The following is a 16,145-nucleotide window of genomic DNA, read 5'->3' on the forward strand; positions in this document are numbered from 1 at the left end:
TAAAAGATAACATGGGGCTTCTGATTTAGGAATTGTTGTTTTTCAGTGGAGACTAACCTCATCTGCATGAATTAAAGTATTAATGAGCTAAACAGCACTGAGACAGACTACAGAAAAGTGAAGTGGGATGATTTTATAATACCATCTATATGCACCATAGAGTAAATCAAAGGATTTCATTTATTAATATTTTATTGATTGTTACTTTTAACTAGTGAAGAAAAACAGCTAATTCAGTGGCCAGAGTGGGTGTAATAAAGCAAGCTACATAAGCCACATACTGCCTTATAAAAAAAATGAGCAAAAGTGAATCTTTAAGTAGTAAAAGACCTACTTTAAGAAGTCAGCTATTTTTTGAGGCGGCCTAAAATGTCAAATCAGCTAGTTGCACGTCAGTGTTCACTGGATTACAAAAAAAAAAAAAAAAAAGAGAAAGAAAAGGGAAGAAAGAGGGAAGAAAAAGGCAAGAAAAGGTGAAATCTTGCCAGGGTCTGGGGGATCTCACCAGGAAGGCTAAAATCCAAAGAAAAGAAAGAAGGCTTGGCCAGAACGAAGATGGCTTGCTCTTCTACTCTGAAATATCTCCATATACCCTAGCCTCTTGCTGGCAGCAGATGAAGCCAGACTGGCTCTCCCACACAACAGCATAGGAAGTCATTTTGCTTTTGCAGGCAACTTCTTACTTGCCAATGCCTAGAGCCAGGCCTGAGAGGTGCAGTAATCCAGCTCTTAATGTCACCATCAGCAGCTTTCCTACTGCAATTACAGCATTAAGACTCCTGCGTCCTTTCCTATAATAGCTATTTCCACAGAAGGAAGGAAATGTACCTGAAGACACTTCACTGGAAGGGTGAAGGCAGTAAGATACCACTTGTTCACAAGGATAACTTAGATACACATTAGGAGTATTAGTATAGGACACCCATTTTTTCCTCATTTCCTCTCTTTGCTGAGCTTCCTAACAATAGTGAGATTATGGCTGAAGGCAAAGGAAAACTGCACCCAATTTACCTGGAGGTAGGCTAAGCTACTACATGTCTTATACACAATATGCATTTCAGGAAATTAGGGAAATGCAGGAATGGAAATTGTAAAGAAGTAATAAGAACTGCCATTAAGGACACTGAAACTCAGGGGAAATTAACCCCTTTCAGCTGTCGCCTCTCTAAGTAATAATGCATAACTTTAAAAGCAAAATCAAAATAGTTCTCAGCAGTAGGAACTGTGTTTTCCTGCATAACAAGTGTTTAATGACTGCATTATCTAGGTCTTCGCTACTTTGGCTATATCCAAAGGCACAGCATTTTAAACATGAAAAAGCTTTGACTTTAATAATTAGCATATTAGTACAATTCAGAAAACTACATAAAACTAGTCACTGATGTTTAATATTTACCTTTAAATATATATATAATTAACTTACTCCTAATAGATAATTTCAAACTAATTTTAGATGCAACAGATGGCAAGGGAAGTATCCAGAGATCAGGACATTCCTTTCTGATGTGGAAGACAGGTTTTTTTATTGGATATTGGAAATTCCCTCATTCACATTAGGGCTCTGAATAGCAAAGAGTTGTATGGACCTCTGCTGGAATTCTGCCACCTGGTCACTATTCACTGGAGCAGCAACTTCACTGTTGTGCTCCTGTATCTCAAGTAAGCACCCTCAAAACTAGGCTACACGTACAACATCCATCATCATGTAAAATGCACCTGACAAGTAGAATATTTAGGTGTTACTACAGAAAGAAACAGCTTCATTGATGGCAGAAGACTAAACACACCTGAAAGGCTACAGCCAATTAGCAATTTAGCTTGTAAAATGACTGCCTTTAAATCTCAGATGAAACCAGAGTAGAAATGTCTTCCTTTAAGAGACAGTTTGTAGAAAGTTCATGCAAAGATGGACAAATTGCACTGGCAAAAAAGCTACTACAGTTCAGCTCTAAATAAAAATAATTAAAAAAAAAGGTCCAGGCAATAATAACCAGGAAAATACGATTTAAGATTCTGCCCACAGATTAAATTCCTCAAGCAATTTCATCAAATATTTATTAGTGCATCTATGCAGAAAAGCCAATCCAATCTCCAACCAATCAGAAGACACCAGATAGGCTACAAGCAGTTTTGCAGCTTTGCTTTAACAGGGCTAAACAATGGTGAGCTCCCCGAGTGCTTAAACACAAGGGAGCATTCAAACAGAATTGTTAGAGCCCTATTTTCTCCCTTGTTGGTCTTCTGATCCATGAGAAAGGGGGATCACGAGTATCCAGAAATGTGGTTATATTTCCTGACATTTGGGACTGATTTACAGTATTTTGACATCTCCTATGTAATTGCTCTGCCAGATAGCCCTGGTCATTAAAGGACCACATATCAGATGACTACGCTGACAGAGAGTCAGGCAGGCAAGACTTGTATCATTTTGTGACAAATCTCTTTGCACTCAGAAGATGCAAGACCGGTGAAAGGCATTAGATAACCCACACCTACAGGCTCTTTTAACACTGATCTTAATAGGCAACCAAATCTGTAACGTCATGAATGACATGGTAGCTATATGGAGCCTCTAAGAGGAATTCTTGAGAATCTACTGATTTAAGAGTTAGCTGCTCTAATTTTACTGCTGGTTTTCTCACCTATAAATCTGTAATAACTTTCACACTGCCAGCACTGGCAAAGGAAGAATGACATTGCAAAACATCTAGATACTAGATTGTTGGGTAAGCTCCATGATACATTTCCACACTATAAACATTTAATGAGATTTGTTCCCAACAGACTATTTACTGTATCAATCTATTTCATGGCACTGTATTTGCAACAAGAAGATAGAGCAAAGGTTATTTCAGGTCCTTCACCAATAGAACTTTCTGCAAAGAAAGAAAAGAAAGAAAAGTGCAAACATCTAATTCATAAAATCATTTTAACAAGTTAAATGCTCTATAAATTGTGCTTTATCTAACTCACACAGATTCAATTCCCTTTTGTGTTACACAGGTAAAAGTATATTTAAAACTCCATAAACAAATAGCTTCATAGAACAGTCAGACTTCTATGCTCTTACGTTCCTGAATAAAAACAAATCCAATCCAAAAGATAATTTTTTCCCTTTTGTGATTATCATAATTCTTAAATGTTAAACCAATAATAATAAATTTAATTACTTTAAAAAAAAAAAAAATCATTAAAATGGTAATGGTCACATATGGTCAAGATGAATTAATCTGAGATCAGAAGATGCAATCCTTTTGCCAAATTTTTTAAAAAATTTTTACAAGTAAAACAGGTAAATGATAGCTTTTATTTAAAGTAAGTAACTTGTCATTTAGAGTTTCATTGTAACAGATCATGTACTACTCTTAAATGATTCTTTTTTTCTTCCATTTATTAATAAAACAGATTAGAAACTGTTATTTTAAAACCCAGTGGGAGAAGCAAGGAAGGATAACATCTAACAGGTAATTATAGCTTGTCCCTTTTCGGGGGAAAACCCTGTCAGATGCAGCTTTGAGTATGACTGAGAGTCCATTTTGATCAATAAACTGCCACTACAGGATTTGCATCATATATGGATTTCAATGTATTTCTCTAACCTTTCCTTGAAAACTTCAGACAGTATCTATTACCATCATTCATAACATCACTTCTCCTGGAAATGTATCAATATTGGAGTTCCAAGGCTGAGATCTGATAAGTGCAAGAATTTACAACCAAAAAGATCTATATTGCAATGTGTTTGGAAACTTTAATTCCTTTTGTTAATCTGGGCCTATGCAAGTTACACCAGACGAGGAGGCATGGTCTGTAATTTCATCTACAGAAGGACAATTTTTGGCAGGACAATGGAAAAGAGCCATAGCAGCCATGAGAAAAAGGGAAAGCTCAATACAAAAGCTTAGGACGAGGTCAGAAGTAGATAAAGAACTGACTTTCTCCAAGTATTTGGTTAAATAATAGAAGTAGTAATGCACAATTTGGGAAAGCATACTGGTTATGTCACTATTTAATGATAAGCATAAAATATAATTAGGTTTCTAAATTCTTCAATTATATAAATTACATAATGAAGTCAATGACAAATTTTGGAGCAAAGGACTTCAACTTGTGATGTTCTAGTTCAAATTCAGTCAAGGTAGCAGTGGCCATCATCATCTGATAATTACTGTTATTTATAAACTAAACTCATGGGTTCTGCCCACTTACTCAAAGATGTGCCTGTCTCCACCATTAGTGACACACTTGGAACTACTTCTTGTCTGCTGCTCCAACGAACTCAAATATTGAACATACATGAAAACTTAATTCCAAACTCCTTTGAAGGATGTGATCCATCCCAATGAAATAATTTAGAGTGATACTGTTTAGACTAGGACTAAACAGAGCATTAATTTCTAACGCTTTTAGGTCTGTCACTTATGATAGCAACAGTTAATTTAAAAAAAAAATAATAAAAAAAATAAAACACTTTTCAAAAAATGTTGCAGTTTCACAAGTTTATGGGTTTACGTACCTCAAGCTCATCAAGTGCACTTCCAAGAGTAGCTGTGTGAGGTGTAGGTTGTCCCACTTGATTTCCAACTCCTTGGGAAGCATTAGAAATTACATTGAGAGCATTCTGTATTTCATTGCAAATTGAATCCTTGCTGGCTGTAAGGGATGCAACATCTGAATGTTCCAAACAAGCTGAACATATTGAATGTAGGAGAGAGGAATTTTCCTTCAGGGATGCACGTGCTGCAGCAATTTCATCTCGCTGATTGCTAGATTTCAAATCCTGTCAGCAAAAGAACATGCTATTTATTTCAAAAAGCACTTCAAATCTGACAAGTAATGTATAAACATTTTTTTTTCCTCTCTCTACTCTGTTTAAAGAAACATCAAGTTAAATTCATCAAAGATTGTGAAAATGGACTACAGCAGTACTTACAATTGAATCATCTTTATCTCAGAAGGAATGAACAAAGTTTGTGTAAAAAAAACAAAAAAACCATTTTTTTATTGTATCTTATAACCAGCACCATGAACTGTCCACATTTTGGTTGTTTTTAAGCACATGAGAAAGCGGGCCTGGAAATTAGCTGTCTTTTCTCCCAGTTATGTCTTTCTTCATGAACAACAGAGAAGACAGAGGTGCAGACAGGATTAAGCATGGAATTCTGTAACTGTTGCATCTAAACAGATTTCCTGCTTTTTTTTTTTTCCTGCCCTACCAGCACATGTCCTAAGCACACTGCAGAAAGGAACAGCAGGTCAGGGATGAGAATCCTGTAATCATGGGAGTGTGGAAGGTGTGGAAATGAAAAAGGTGCTTGAGAGAAGCCATCGCTGTGAAGTGCCACTGCCTGTTTTCCCTCTGTCCCTGCTACGTATACACTTAAAGCACTCATGGATCTTACCACACTCATCCTGTTCCTCCCTTCTTCACCCAGATCTCCTTGAAACCCTACTGTCTCATGCCAACCCGGACAACAAGTAACACACAATTCAACAGAGCTGCCAAATCAGATTTAACTGTTGCTAGGAACCAAGCTTGGAAGCTGTTATTTGCACAGCTGAAAGTTATGGATTTTGGGATAACCATACAGTCAACATCAGGATTGTAAGGAGACTCCTGTCTCATCCTATTTTACTCTAGATATTCTCCCAACTCTCCTTCTGCATCTTGTTCCTTTGGGGGGAAAAAAAAAACCCAACAACAAAAAACCAAACTAGTAGGTATTTGCAAAATGGCTTGGGTGAAGGAGACAGTTAAATTCAGGGTGGGGAATAAAGAAAGGAAGGGAAAATAGCACATCAGAACAATAAAAGCCTGTGGCACCAGCTTCAAATGATGAGAAGAGGCACAATGAAGTATGAACAACAAAATGCATACAAAACTGCTTGCAGCCTGCTCTAAAGCAAGCTGAAGTCTTTCTAATTATTTTCCTTTGCATTGCATCAGGCTCTATATGCATTATTTACAAAAGCATCACAGTACCTACTTCTCACTTCCTAAAGTTTATAAGTTTTTAGCTGAAGAAAAGAGCATTCAATATTAAATGAACCAGTCCGATGTTTTTAAAATCTCATTTACTGCTAGATATGCATTGGACACAGGACTGCACTTTATTTCCTCAGGCTAACTTGGAAATCTCAGGGCTACAGTTAAAAACAAACAAAACAAAACAAAAAAATCCACCACAAATGAGAGAGGGAGGAAGGGAGAGAGAGAGAAGTGGAGCCTTAAACAGAAGCAGACAATGGTCTAACCAGCTGATCATCTGAAGCAGAAAACTGAGTTATTTTCTTAATGTTAACATATTTTTATATTTTCAATAAACCAGTATATCAGTGAATCATGACTATGCAGGAATGACTTCATTGCCCAATGAAGTCATTGGGCAATTGTGTGCTCAAATCCAAATACTAGTGCACCTCCAATCTTGGTAAAGCACCTACAATTTCTCTAGTGCGCTCTCAGCAAAAAGTGTTATTTATTGTTAAACACAGACTCTTGTTCTAACTAGTGAAACTAACCTTTCCTACAATTAAATTACAAGGCAACAGAACGCTCCCTTTTCTCCTGTGCTGAAATGAACCTACAGACCTAGAGATAACAACAGTAAGTAAATCCAACACTTCAGCCTAGCTGCCTTCCGTTCTTGAACATTGCTTACTTTGCTGCATCACATGCAAACAATCAAACTCAGAAGTCCTTCCAAATGCAAATGTCTGACATTCTCCCTCTAAAACAGCATTGTCTAATCAGGAATGAGGGGTTCGTAAGAAATCCAAAACTGGCAAGCCAGTAGCACAAAGCCAGTAATGACCAGTCAGTAACACGGCATCCGGAAACCTGCCCAGAAACAGTCTAAAAAATTTGATGTATTACTGTTTCTAAAAGACAGAATGTTTTGTTCTGCACAGTACTGTGTACAGTTTCAGAATCACAGTCTTGGTAAACTCATCAATGAAGAGCTTCACTTTTGTTGAATAGCACTTTTTTAAAAAACATAATGCTTAGACCAATGAAACTCAACTTTGTTGTTCAGTTGAGAGCCTTGGAGAGCCCCAAAAGAAGCTGTAGGGTCACTGTTCTTTTCCATCTTGATGAAAAATTAATTCCTCCAAGATTTTTGATGTGAACAGGAAGAGAGAGTTGATAATCTTAGTCTCATCTTCTGCACAAATGGGCCAATAAACCCTATAATTGAATGACTTCTCTATCAAATCTTGGCATACGTGGATTATCAGAATAATGTAACTAGTCCTCTGAGGTAGGAACTTAGTCTCTATAAACACATTCTTAACCCATAGCCTGTAAAATTTTTCCTCTGGAGAGAAAAACACAGAAACCATCTGATCCCTTTTTTACTTGTCAAGGAGAATATACCACTAGGAAACACAAGAAAGCAACACTGAGAAAGTATAGTTTCTTTTAAGTCATCCTTTGACAGAACATATCACTTGAGAACTACAAGCAGAGTGTTAACATTCTCCTCTGAACTATCGAACCATCACAGTTCTAAACAAGTTGATGGGCACTATGCTAAATTTGAATGACTTGCACGCTTTTCAGACAAGTTTCCAAACTAAGACTGTAGACTTCTAAAGGTCTGAATCATACAGGGAAAAGTATGTACATAAAGGATTGAAGTATCTCTAAAACACAGCCAGAACAAGAGGCACAGAACACATACTATGACCAAATTTTGCGTTACTCAGAGATTGTTGCAAGTATGGACGGATCATCTTCCACCCACAGAGGCACAAGACGAATACGACCACAAAGAAATTTTCCAAACCATTTCTTACTACTTCTCTCTTCATATCATAATATATGAGCATCTGTAGTTCATCCAGCTACGATACTGAGCTTTAGCCTGTTTTTCTTTTACTTCCTAGCTCACCACTTTCCTCTTATTCCAAATTCTTTTTAGACTAGTGGACTATTTCTGATAGTCTGGAATGTGTTCTTCCATACTAACTCAGCAGCTGAGCTCTGGATATGTTATATGAGACCAGTTGAGATCAAAGATAATCCTGTCTCCAAACATTCCCAATCTAAGAGTGATACTTCCCCAGGCTGCTGTCCCAGCCCCCCTGGGACATACCATTCTGTCTTTGTCTTACCTGTACCTGTCTGTCCCTGATAAGAACACAAAATGAATGGATAGCCACAGATTCCCAGCTTTGGATTGTTCCAGCCAAACATGGTGAACGGACAAGAAGATTCTGAATAGAAAACTTGAAAACTACCGTCACAGTTAAGCTTTGGTTGCACTATCTCAGTAAGAAAAATAAAATAAAATAAAAAAAATCTGCTCTTTATCATGCTTAATACAATCAAGGTTTGACAGCACAATACACCAGGAAGCCAGCTCTTGTTCACTAAGTATTCATATCAGCACAGCTCATGGGATCCAGGCACCACTGGGGGTATAAATCACACTGCCATATTTTGCACTGGCTGCAGTCAAAATAAGGCTCACAAAGACAGCTTCAAATAAAGTGTGCCGCAGTCCCCCAGCTGACTCTCTGCAGAGACAGATGCCATTGAACTGAATTAGATATCTAAGAAAAACACAGACTCACAAACCCCCAAAATTTCATACTACTACAGAGTTACTTTTTACCACAGCTTATACTTGGGCTCTAGCGTTCAGCTTTCAGTCAAAAGTGACTGCCAAATTGTGTGCATTTGGTGACTCAAAAACAATAACAAAGCTCAAATTCTTCTGAGTGCATTCATTCACTGCTTATCTGGCTATGGCTCCAGTTTACATATTTCAGAAATACTGTGTAGTCTTATTGACTGGAAGAAAATATCTCACAGACAAGGAAGTGATAAAAGATCTGGGGTTGATACTAACTGCCATATTGCTCTTCAGCTGTGGCAGCTTGTCCAAGATAATACTTCCACGCAGGTTTTAAAGTCTTATAGCTGTCGGGGCCCTGAGAGCACTGCTAGGCCTCAAAAGCCCTGCCCAGCCTCAGGTGGGGCCTCCATTCACCCTCACCCGTGGGCCCCAGAGCCCCAGCTCAGCTCACTCTGGGACCTTCAGTCCCTGTCTGAGCTATGTCACAGGACTGATGGTCTCCAGCTCAGCCACAGCCGTCCCCCCTGCCTGTCCATGGGCCCCCAGTCCAAACCTCAGCCCACAGGCTGACCTACAATCAGAGAATCATAGAATCTTCTAGGTTGGAAGGGACCTTAAAGATCATCTAGTCCAAACATCAACCTAACTGTGACAAAAAAATAAATAAGAAATAAGCAATAAAAATAATTTAAAAAAAAAAAATCACTAAACTATATTCCTGAGGCCGTCCCCCCTGCCTGTCCATGGGCCCCCAGTCCAAACCTCAGCCCACAGGCTGACCTACAATCAGAGAATCATAGAATCTTCTAGGTTGGAAGGGACCTTAAAGATCATCTAGTCCAAACATCAACCTAACTGTGACAAAAAAATCCCCTGGCGCAACTTGAGGCCATTTCCCTCTGTCCTATCTCCTGTGATTTGAGAGGAGACTGACCCTCGCCTTGCTACAGCCTCCTCTCAGGTAGTTATAGAGCGCGATAAGGCCTCCCCTCAGCCTCCTTCAGACTGAACACCCCCAGCTCCCTCAGCCTCTCCTCATAAGACTTACTCTCCAGACCCCTCACCAGCTTTGTTGCCCTTCTCTGGACCCTCTCCAGCACCTCAATGTCTTTTTTGTGGTAAGGGGCCCAAAACTGGACACAGTACTTGAGGTGAGGCCTCACCAAGAGGACCCCTGGAGCTCCATCCCGCCCTGTCACCACAGCGCTTCTGAGACACCACAGGGCTGTCTCTTCCCTGGCTACTCCCAACAGGCCTCACCCTCAACCCAATCCACGGACTGACTTCCCAGCTTGTCCTCTGACCCTCCTTGTCACCACAAACTTTCCTGGTGGTCTGGGCTCTTGGTAGAACCATCTCCTGGCATGGCTGGCTCACCTGGATGCAGGGCAGTGCTTCAAGGCCCCAGGTGGTGAGGCTGCCGCCTCAGAGAGCGGCCAGTCCCCACAGCACCTTCTTCTGAACTCAGAAGCATTTCCCATCAGGAGGGATCGCCTGTCATGAATTCTATCATAAAGCCGACCCTGCCCGCTCTACAAAACACTAAGTTTACAGAAGTTGAACACCATGACCTAATGACCCCTTTCCTCCACATCAGACTCTTAACTACACCTCTGAACCTGATGGCCTACACAAGAGACTCTAAGGGCAAAAGAGACAGACACAGATGGGGAAAACGCCTGACTCGGGAAAATGGCTTCCTTAGCACAAACAAACCATTGCTGGAGCTGTACCACACTGACCACGAAAGGTCACCTCACGTGCATTCCCAGCAAGTGAAACACCGCCGAGAAGGAGTGCCAGTGGATTCAGGACAGTGCTGAATCAAAGAAATTTGTTTAAAAACATCTTTGTGCATTTCTCATTGACAGAATCAAAATCCGTCTGTTCCCTTCCCCAGTCACTGACAGATTTAAGTACTCTAGAAAGCAAATTATTAGAGCTTCCAGTGTCATAGGGATGGAAACTCACTGGAAACTCTTCTTAAAAATATCCCATCTGCTTCTTCACAGAAAGCATGTATTTCTAAAGCCAGTTTGTCCACGTTTTTGCATTTTTTAAAAAATACACAGGTTTCCAGGTATGACTCCAGTCCAAACTGGACATGAATTAAATTAGCACTGTTACACTCCAGAAATCTAAAGCTATTTCCTTTCTGATTTCTCTGATTGACAATGCTGAATGTTGATAATCCCCACACAACAGTGTTTGCTGGCATAACAGAAGTAAGCCATTTTAGAAGATGTATCTTATAGATTGACCAGGTCTGAAGACAAAATCCGGAATCTGTTTACAAAACAGCAACACAATATGTGTTTGAATGTCAGGAATTCCAAGCTAACTTTCTACTAAAAAAGTCTTAACTGGCCTCCAAATGTATTTTTCCTGACTTCAGAAGTCATTGGCAGTTCTATGCAGCTCGTCCTGAACTATACTACAGTGTGTACACAGAGTATATATGCACCATATATATACACTTTCCATAACTTTCAGTCAACTCAGAGAAAACTGGCATCAGATTTACAGGATTGAGATTCCCACTAGAAATGAAGTTTTGCAAACACACACAAAATACCTATACTCCATATGGCTATAAACTGTGGGCAGACTTTATTTGCATCAGTCTTACGCAGGAATACACAAAATGTGAAGTGTTCCAGTGCAAACACATGTCAATGTCATCATAGGACTAAGCCCTAATACCCTCTGCCTCTAGGAAGATGCCACACTTTCCATAACTTTCAGTCAACTTAGAGAAAACTGGCATCAGATTTACAGGACTGAGATTCCCACTAGAAATGAAGTTTTGCAACTTTCTCTCTGCATCTATACCTATTTACTATTACTCATACTCAAACTGACATATAATACCACAGAAAAGCAAAGCTATCTTATACAAAGTATTAAAAACTGCCCATGACTAGTTAATATCCCAGCTTTTAAATTTTACTTATGTTTTTCAGGAATTTGCTGTTCAGATAGGGAAGATTCAGTTTCTTTTGATGACTTTGTTGCATCAGAATGCAACTACTGCTCAATATGCTGTGTCTCATATGCTTCAGCAACTTCAGCCCCATTACAGATGACAGAGCAACACCTTGTTGTCACTTCTCTATCCATTATTTCAGAACTGGGTCCCCACGCTTCTAATACCCTGCTCTGTTAACTATCAGTCTCCTAGATGAAGTAGCTGATTTTGAAAGGTAGCAAAGCAATTTTTCCCTGTAAGAATTTTTCTTTGAGCCCAGCAATCCCTTTTCTGCAAACATACATCACTTAATTATTAGCTCACAAAGGTTTTCTCCTAGTACGGTTATGGTCACATTTGTCATAAATGAGCATGCCTGGAAATAGAGCAGGAAACATTCATCAGCAAGAAGGCTCCCACATTAAACACCAGATCTGAGTTTAAGAACCTCTAGAAGATCTTGTCAAATCTTGAAGAGCAGGAGATGGCTAATGAAGTGAAGGAGAGAACAGTAAGGAAAAAGAGAGGAAGGAAATAAAGCAGAAATATAGATTAATTTGAAGAGAGGAAAACAGGAAATGGGGGAGATAAAACAGTGAGAGTGAAAAAGTGTAAGGAAGATGACAAAATAATGGATGGGAAGGAGTGAATGATATACCAACCTTACTTGATTCCAAGCACCTGAAAATAGGATAGTCACTGCAGAAACACCCAGAAGTAGGACAGCAGCAGCCTACAGTTCTCTTACATAATTTAAGGTGTAAAGCAGCAATCAGTTTTTCTTCATTAACGTTTCTATCTCAGGAATACCTTGTCTTTATGCTGCCATCAAATATGGTTTAAAATTTTCAGAAGCCCAGTGTTTTCATGGTATCGCTTTCTTTTACTATCTAGACTTGCTTTGTTTTCAGTGCTTAGTTCTTAATGTGACTTGGAGATCTCTTTCCAGAAAGCTAAACGGCTGATATGTGTAATTATTTGTTTTAGGAGCATGTTGTATCAGTTAGGGTTAGCTTGACCTACGTCGTTTAAAATTCCATCTTATGCTTTCAGCTAAACAAACCGCTTGTTAACGTCCATCCTTGAGAGAAGAGAGCTCAGACTGACACATAGCTCCGGTGGTCAAGAAAATTTATACTCTAATGTAAAGTTTAATACTAAAGCAATCTATCACAGTTTTCACTAGACTAGAGAAGGGATTTGTGCATACATGTCTAAATAAAGTAATACAAGGCAAACAACGCAGAACATGGAGCTTGCAGAAGTAGGAAGTTCAGAAGATACTCCAAAGCAGGACCTAGCTTCTTTCATAGGAGTAAAGACACCTGAAAACTGGCATTTGAGAGAAGTGACAGTTTAAAACTATTCTGTAATCACTCACACACAAAAAACCCCAAAGTAAAACATATTGAGCAAGACTCAATACAAGATCTTTCATATGGTAGTTATTTCAAAGGTATGGAAAATATGAACTACTAACATTAATGTATATTCAAGCTGTTAAAGCTTTAAGGAAATATTTTGGCCTGGGATTTTTTCAATGGAAGATGACTCATTTAAAAATGTGGCAGAATGACATTTATCCACAGTTATTTATTTCTGCAATTCTATTAAATTCACGTAATACCATATGTTGTTATTTTTTACTTGCTTCTCTTCTGAGATTTTAAAACTAAAGGGGATTCGGGGAATATTGATTAGATTGAAAACTTGTTTCATTCTCTGCCTTAGTGGTATTAAGCTACATCTACAGTAAAACTATTAATAGTGAAAAGTCATGTTATACATGGTCCACTAACATTTTCACCGATATGCAGTTATATATATAATAATGTCTAAAAGTATTCCACCTGTCAGAAGAGCTCAGGATCTATTTCTCCAACAAATCAGCTCAGGTTCCCCTAGGTAAAAGTTTTTCCTGGTCTTGAACACAGCACAGTTCAATTTTCCTAGATTTAATATCTCAATATGAAAGATGTGAAATCATTAACAATAAACAGGTACACGACTCATATCAGACAGCCTGTTCCAACTGCTATTTTTGCACAGATTGCATGCTCAACAAATATTCATTGCCCTTGCTCCTATGCTTCTGTCAAACTCCAGTTACAGTTTGACTATTTTTAAACATTCATTATAAATACCTCCCAAATATTTAAAAGAAGCTACTTTCCTATTTTTCTAATTAAAAAAACCCTCAAAAGTAAAACAAGCTGAATCAAGTAAATGAATGACATATCCTCACACACTCTCTTAAGATGCACACAATTCAAACACTGCAAGGAATATTAAGTTTCTGTAACATGAAGACACGTACGATTGACATGCGTAAAGAGTGGCACTCAAGCAAATGCAACTGAAGTGGTAATCCATCAAAACAAGCTCATTAGCATTACCAATTTCAGAAATGTTAACAGTAGGTTTTGTTTTCGCTGTTCAGCTTAAACTGCAAAATGAGCTTCTTTTGAGTATTTATCATGGAGAATACTGTTTCCTCTTTTTTTGCATATCAGTTTAAGATTTTTAATGTTGTTTTCTGCACACCTTGCAAACACTTACAGGACAGCAACTCAGAGCAAGAAAGAAAAAGCTGTAAGCCCTTGAGCTCTGAACTGAATGTTAATGCATTTGTATATGATAGATTTAATACGGAACTGAGAATAAATGACTTCCAGCAGCTGCACTCTGGACCTATAAATCGCTGTGAGTACTACAAAATCCATACAAAGGAAGAACAGCTGTATAATTTACAGCATCAGTATTTGTCAAGAAATGCTGCAAATACAGAACTTTATTTCTTGGTTTTAACATTCCTATAAAAATTAGAAATTACCTATACATGGATTCTATTTAGATTAGAACTTTTATTCATCTCCCCTGATGGCACTTCAATGCAGAACGCAATTTAATTTTTACCAGTGTAAAATGAAATACAAAAAGCATAAATACTACAAGTTTTATAAAATAAATGTAAGAAATGTGTATACAGCTAATGATTAGCATGTTACGTTTTGCACGGAATATACTTTGAGAAAATCAGAATAGTTCTCTTATCAGATGATTTATACTAGAAAACAGATGATTTATGCTATACAAGAAGCAAACGTCAGGGGCAAAGGTTTGAACAGTTGGGTTTTTGTCAAGATGCATCCCTTCCAACAGTACTGACAGCCACAACATCTCACATTCCTATTCCTCCTTATGCTTCAGAGAATTTCACATCGTCTTCACAGAATTGTGTCACCAGCCCAAGAGTATGACCCAATATACTGCAAAAATACGCAGTATAACACAGCAGCTATAAAAGTGATATACCCTGTAACCAGTGTCTAAAACCTGAAGAATTTCATTCATTTCACAGAAGAAATTCAAAGTTTTGGGTCCCAAAGTCACATGTCCATTCATCAGTTATACATGATTGCTTATTTGTGAACACCAAACAATAGATTTCTAAGAGATGAACCAGATCTGAATTTTCACTAACAAGGAAGCAGAAAATGAGAAAAACTTCTGAATATTTTTTTAAGCAACAGACATCCTCATAGTTGTATTCATAAACACAAGTAATTTCAGAATTCATGGAACCAAGTGATTTTGTTTTTTTGAAGGCATTACAAATAGTTCCTTCAAGAACGATATCAGTATTAAACTGCATTGCCTAGTACATCTATTATCTCAAGAGACTACTGTCTGTTAACAGTAGTTTAAACCTCCACTTTAATTTACATGCCAACTTCCAGTTTTTATAGTTGAACTGAATCAGTAGGAGATAATGTCTTCCTGGTCTCATAGCAGGTGACAGCAAACCTCACAGTGCATTTCATATATAGGAATAAGGTTGGTAATACAGTTTTCTTGATCTCTAAATATGAAAGAAAGCAGAAATGCAGAATGCTCCCACTATTCAGGACATGGAAAACTTTGTCATCTTGCAAAGCTAACTAGCCCTTATTCCACAAATCTGACACACTGGGAAGAGGAAATATTTTAGCAGATTTCTCTCCCCCCCATGCAGAAGGTCAATTTCCAGTTAAGTTTGGAAAAACTTAGTGAAGAAAAAACAGACCACAAAATGCAGGTGAGGGAAAAGTGTAGAAACAATTGGCTCTGCATTAGCTTGTATAGTATTTTTCATTATAGAAAAACCTGCTTTTGGCTGTTCATAATTTTGATGAATGAGTAGGCTGGGGTAAAACTGATCACACCAGATATCTGGAGATGGTTATTTGTTTTTTCTTATTCGATGCTTTGTTTGTTTACAGAAAAGATTCATTCAGACACCTTCACCTTAAAGGCTAAGGAAAACGTTCTCCCCATGTTATTATAGTCTGAGCAGTATTTTCATGAGAAAATATATTATTTCCATTTTTTGAAGAATTGACTTAAAATTTGCTTGCCTTAATATTGTTGCAGGTGCAACAACAAAGAGGAAGTGCAAAATACAGCATAATGGTTAGGGCACTTTTCAGAGAGAAGAAAACTCAGACTCCATCATCCCGGGAGACTGCTCTGACAAAGAAGCCACGTTGTGTAAGTGCACCAGGGTAGGCAAGGTGGAGGAGGAGACAGTATCTCCATCTCTTCCTTATTTG

The 16,145-nt window shown here is 38.2% G+C and overlaps 1 protein-coding gene across 1 annotated transcript in view; it reads right to left on the reverse strand.

Annotated features, from left to right (window-relative positions):
• The window catches only part of CTNNA3 (catenin alpha 3), a 497,320-nt gene that overhangs the window by 366,461 nt on the left and 114,714 nt on the right, over positions 1–16,145 (reverse strand). Inside the window, exon 6 of the mRNA XM_014940453.1 lies at positions 4,517–4,780. Within this exon, the coding sequence (XP_014795939.1) occupies positions 4,517–4,780 (264 nt within the window). The remainder of the gene's footprint in view (positions 1–4,516; positions 4,781–16,145) is intronic.

The sequence above is a fragment of the Calidris pugnax genome, unplaced genomic scaffold (genome assembly GCF_001431845.1).
Source record: "Calidris pugnax isolate Ruff unplaced genomic scaffold, ASM143184v1 scaffold39, whole genome shotgun sequence".
NCBI classification, from domain to species: domain Eukaryota; kingdom Metazoa; phylum Chordata; class Aves; order Charadriiformes; family Scolopacidae; genus Calidris; species Calidris pugnax.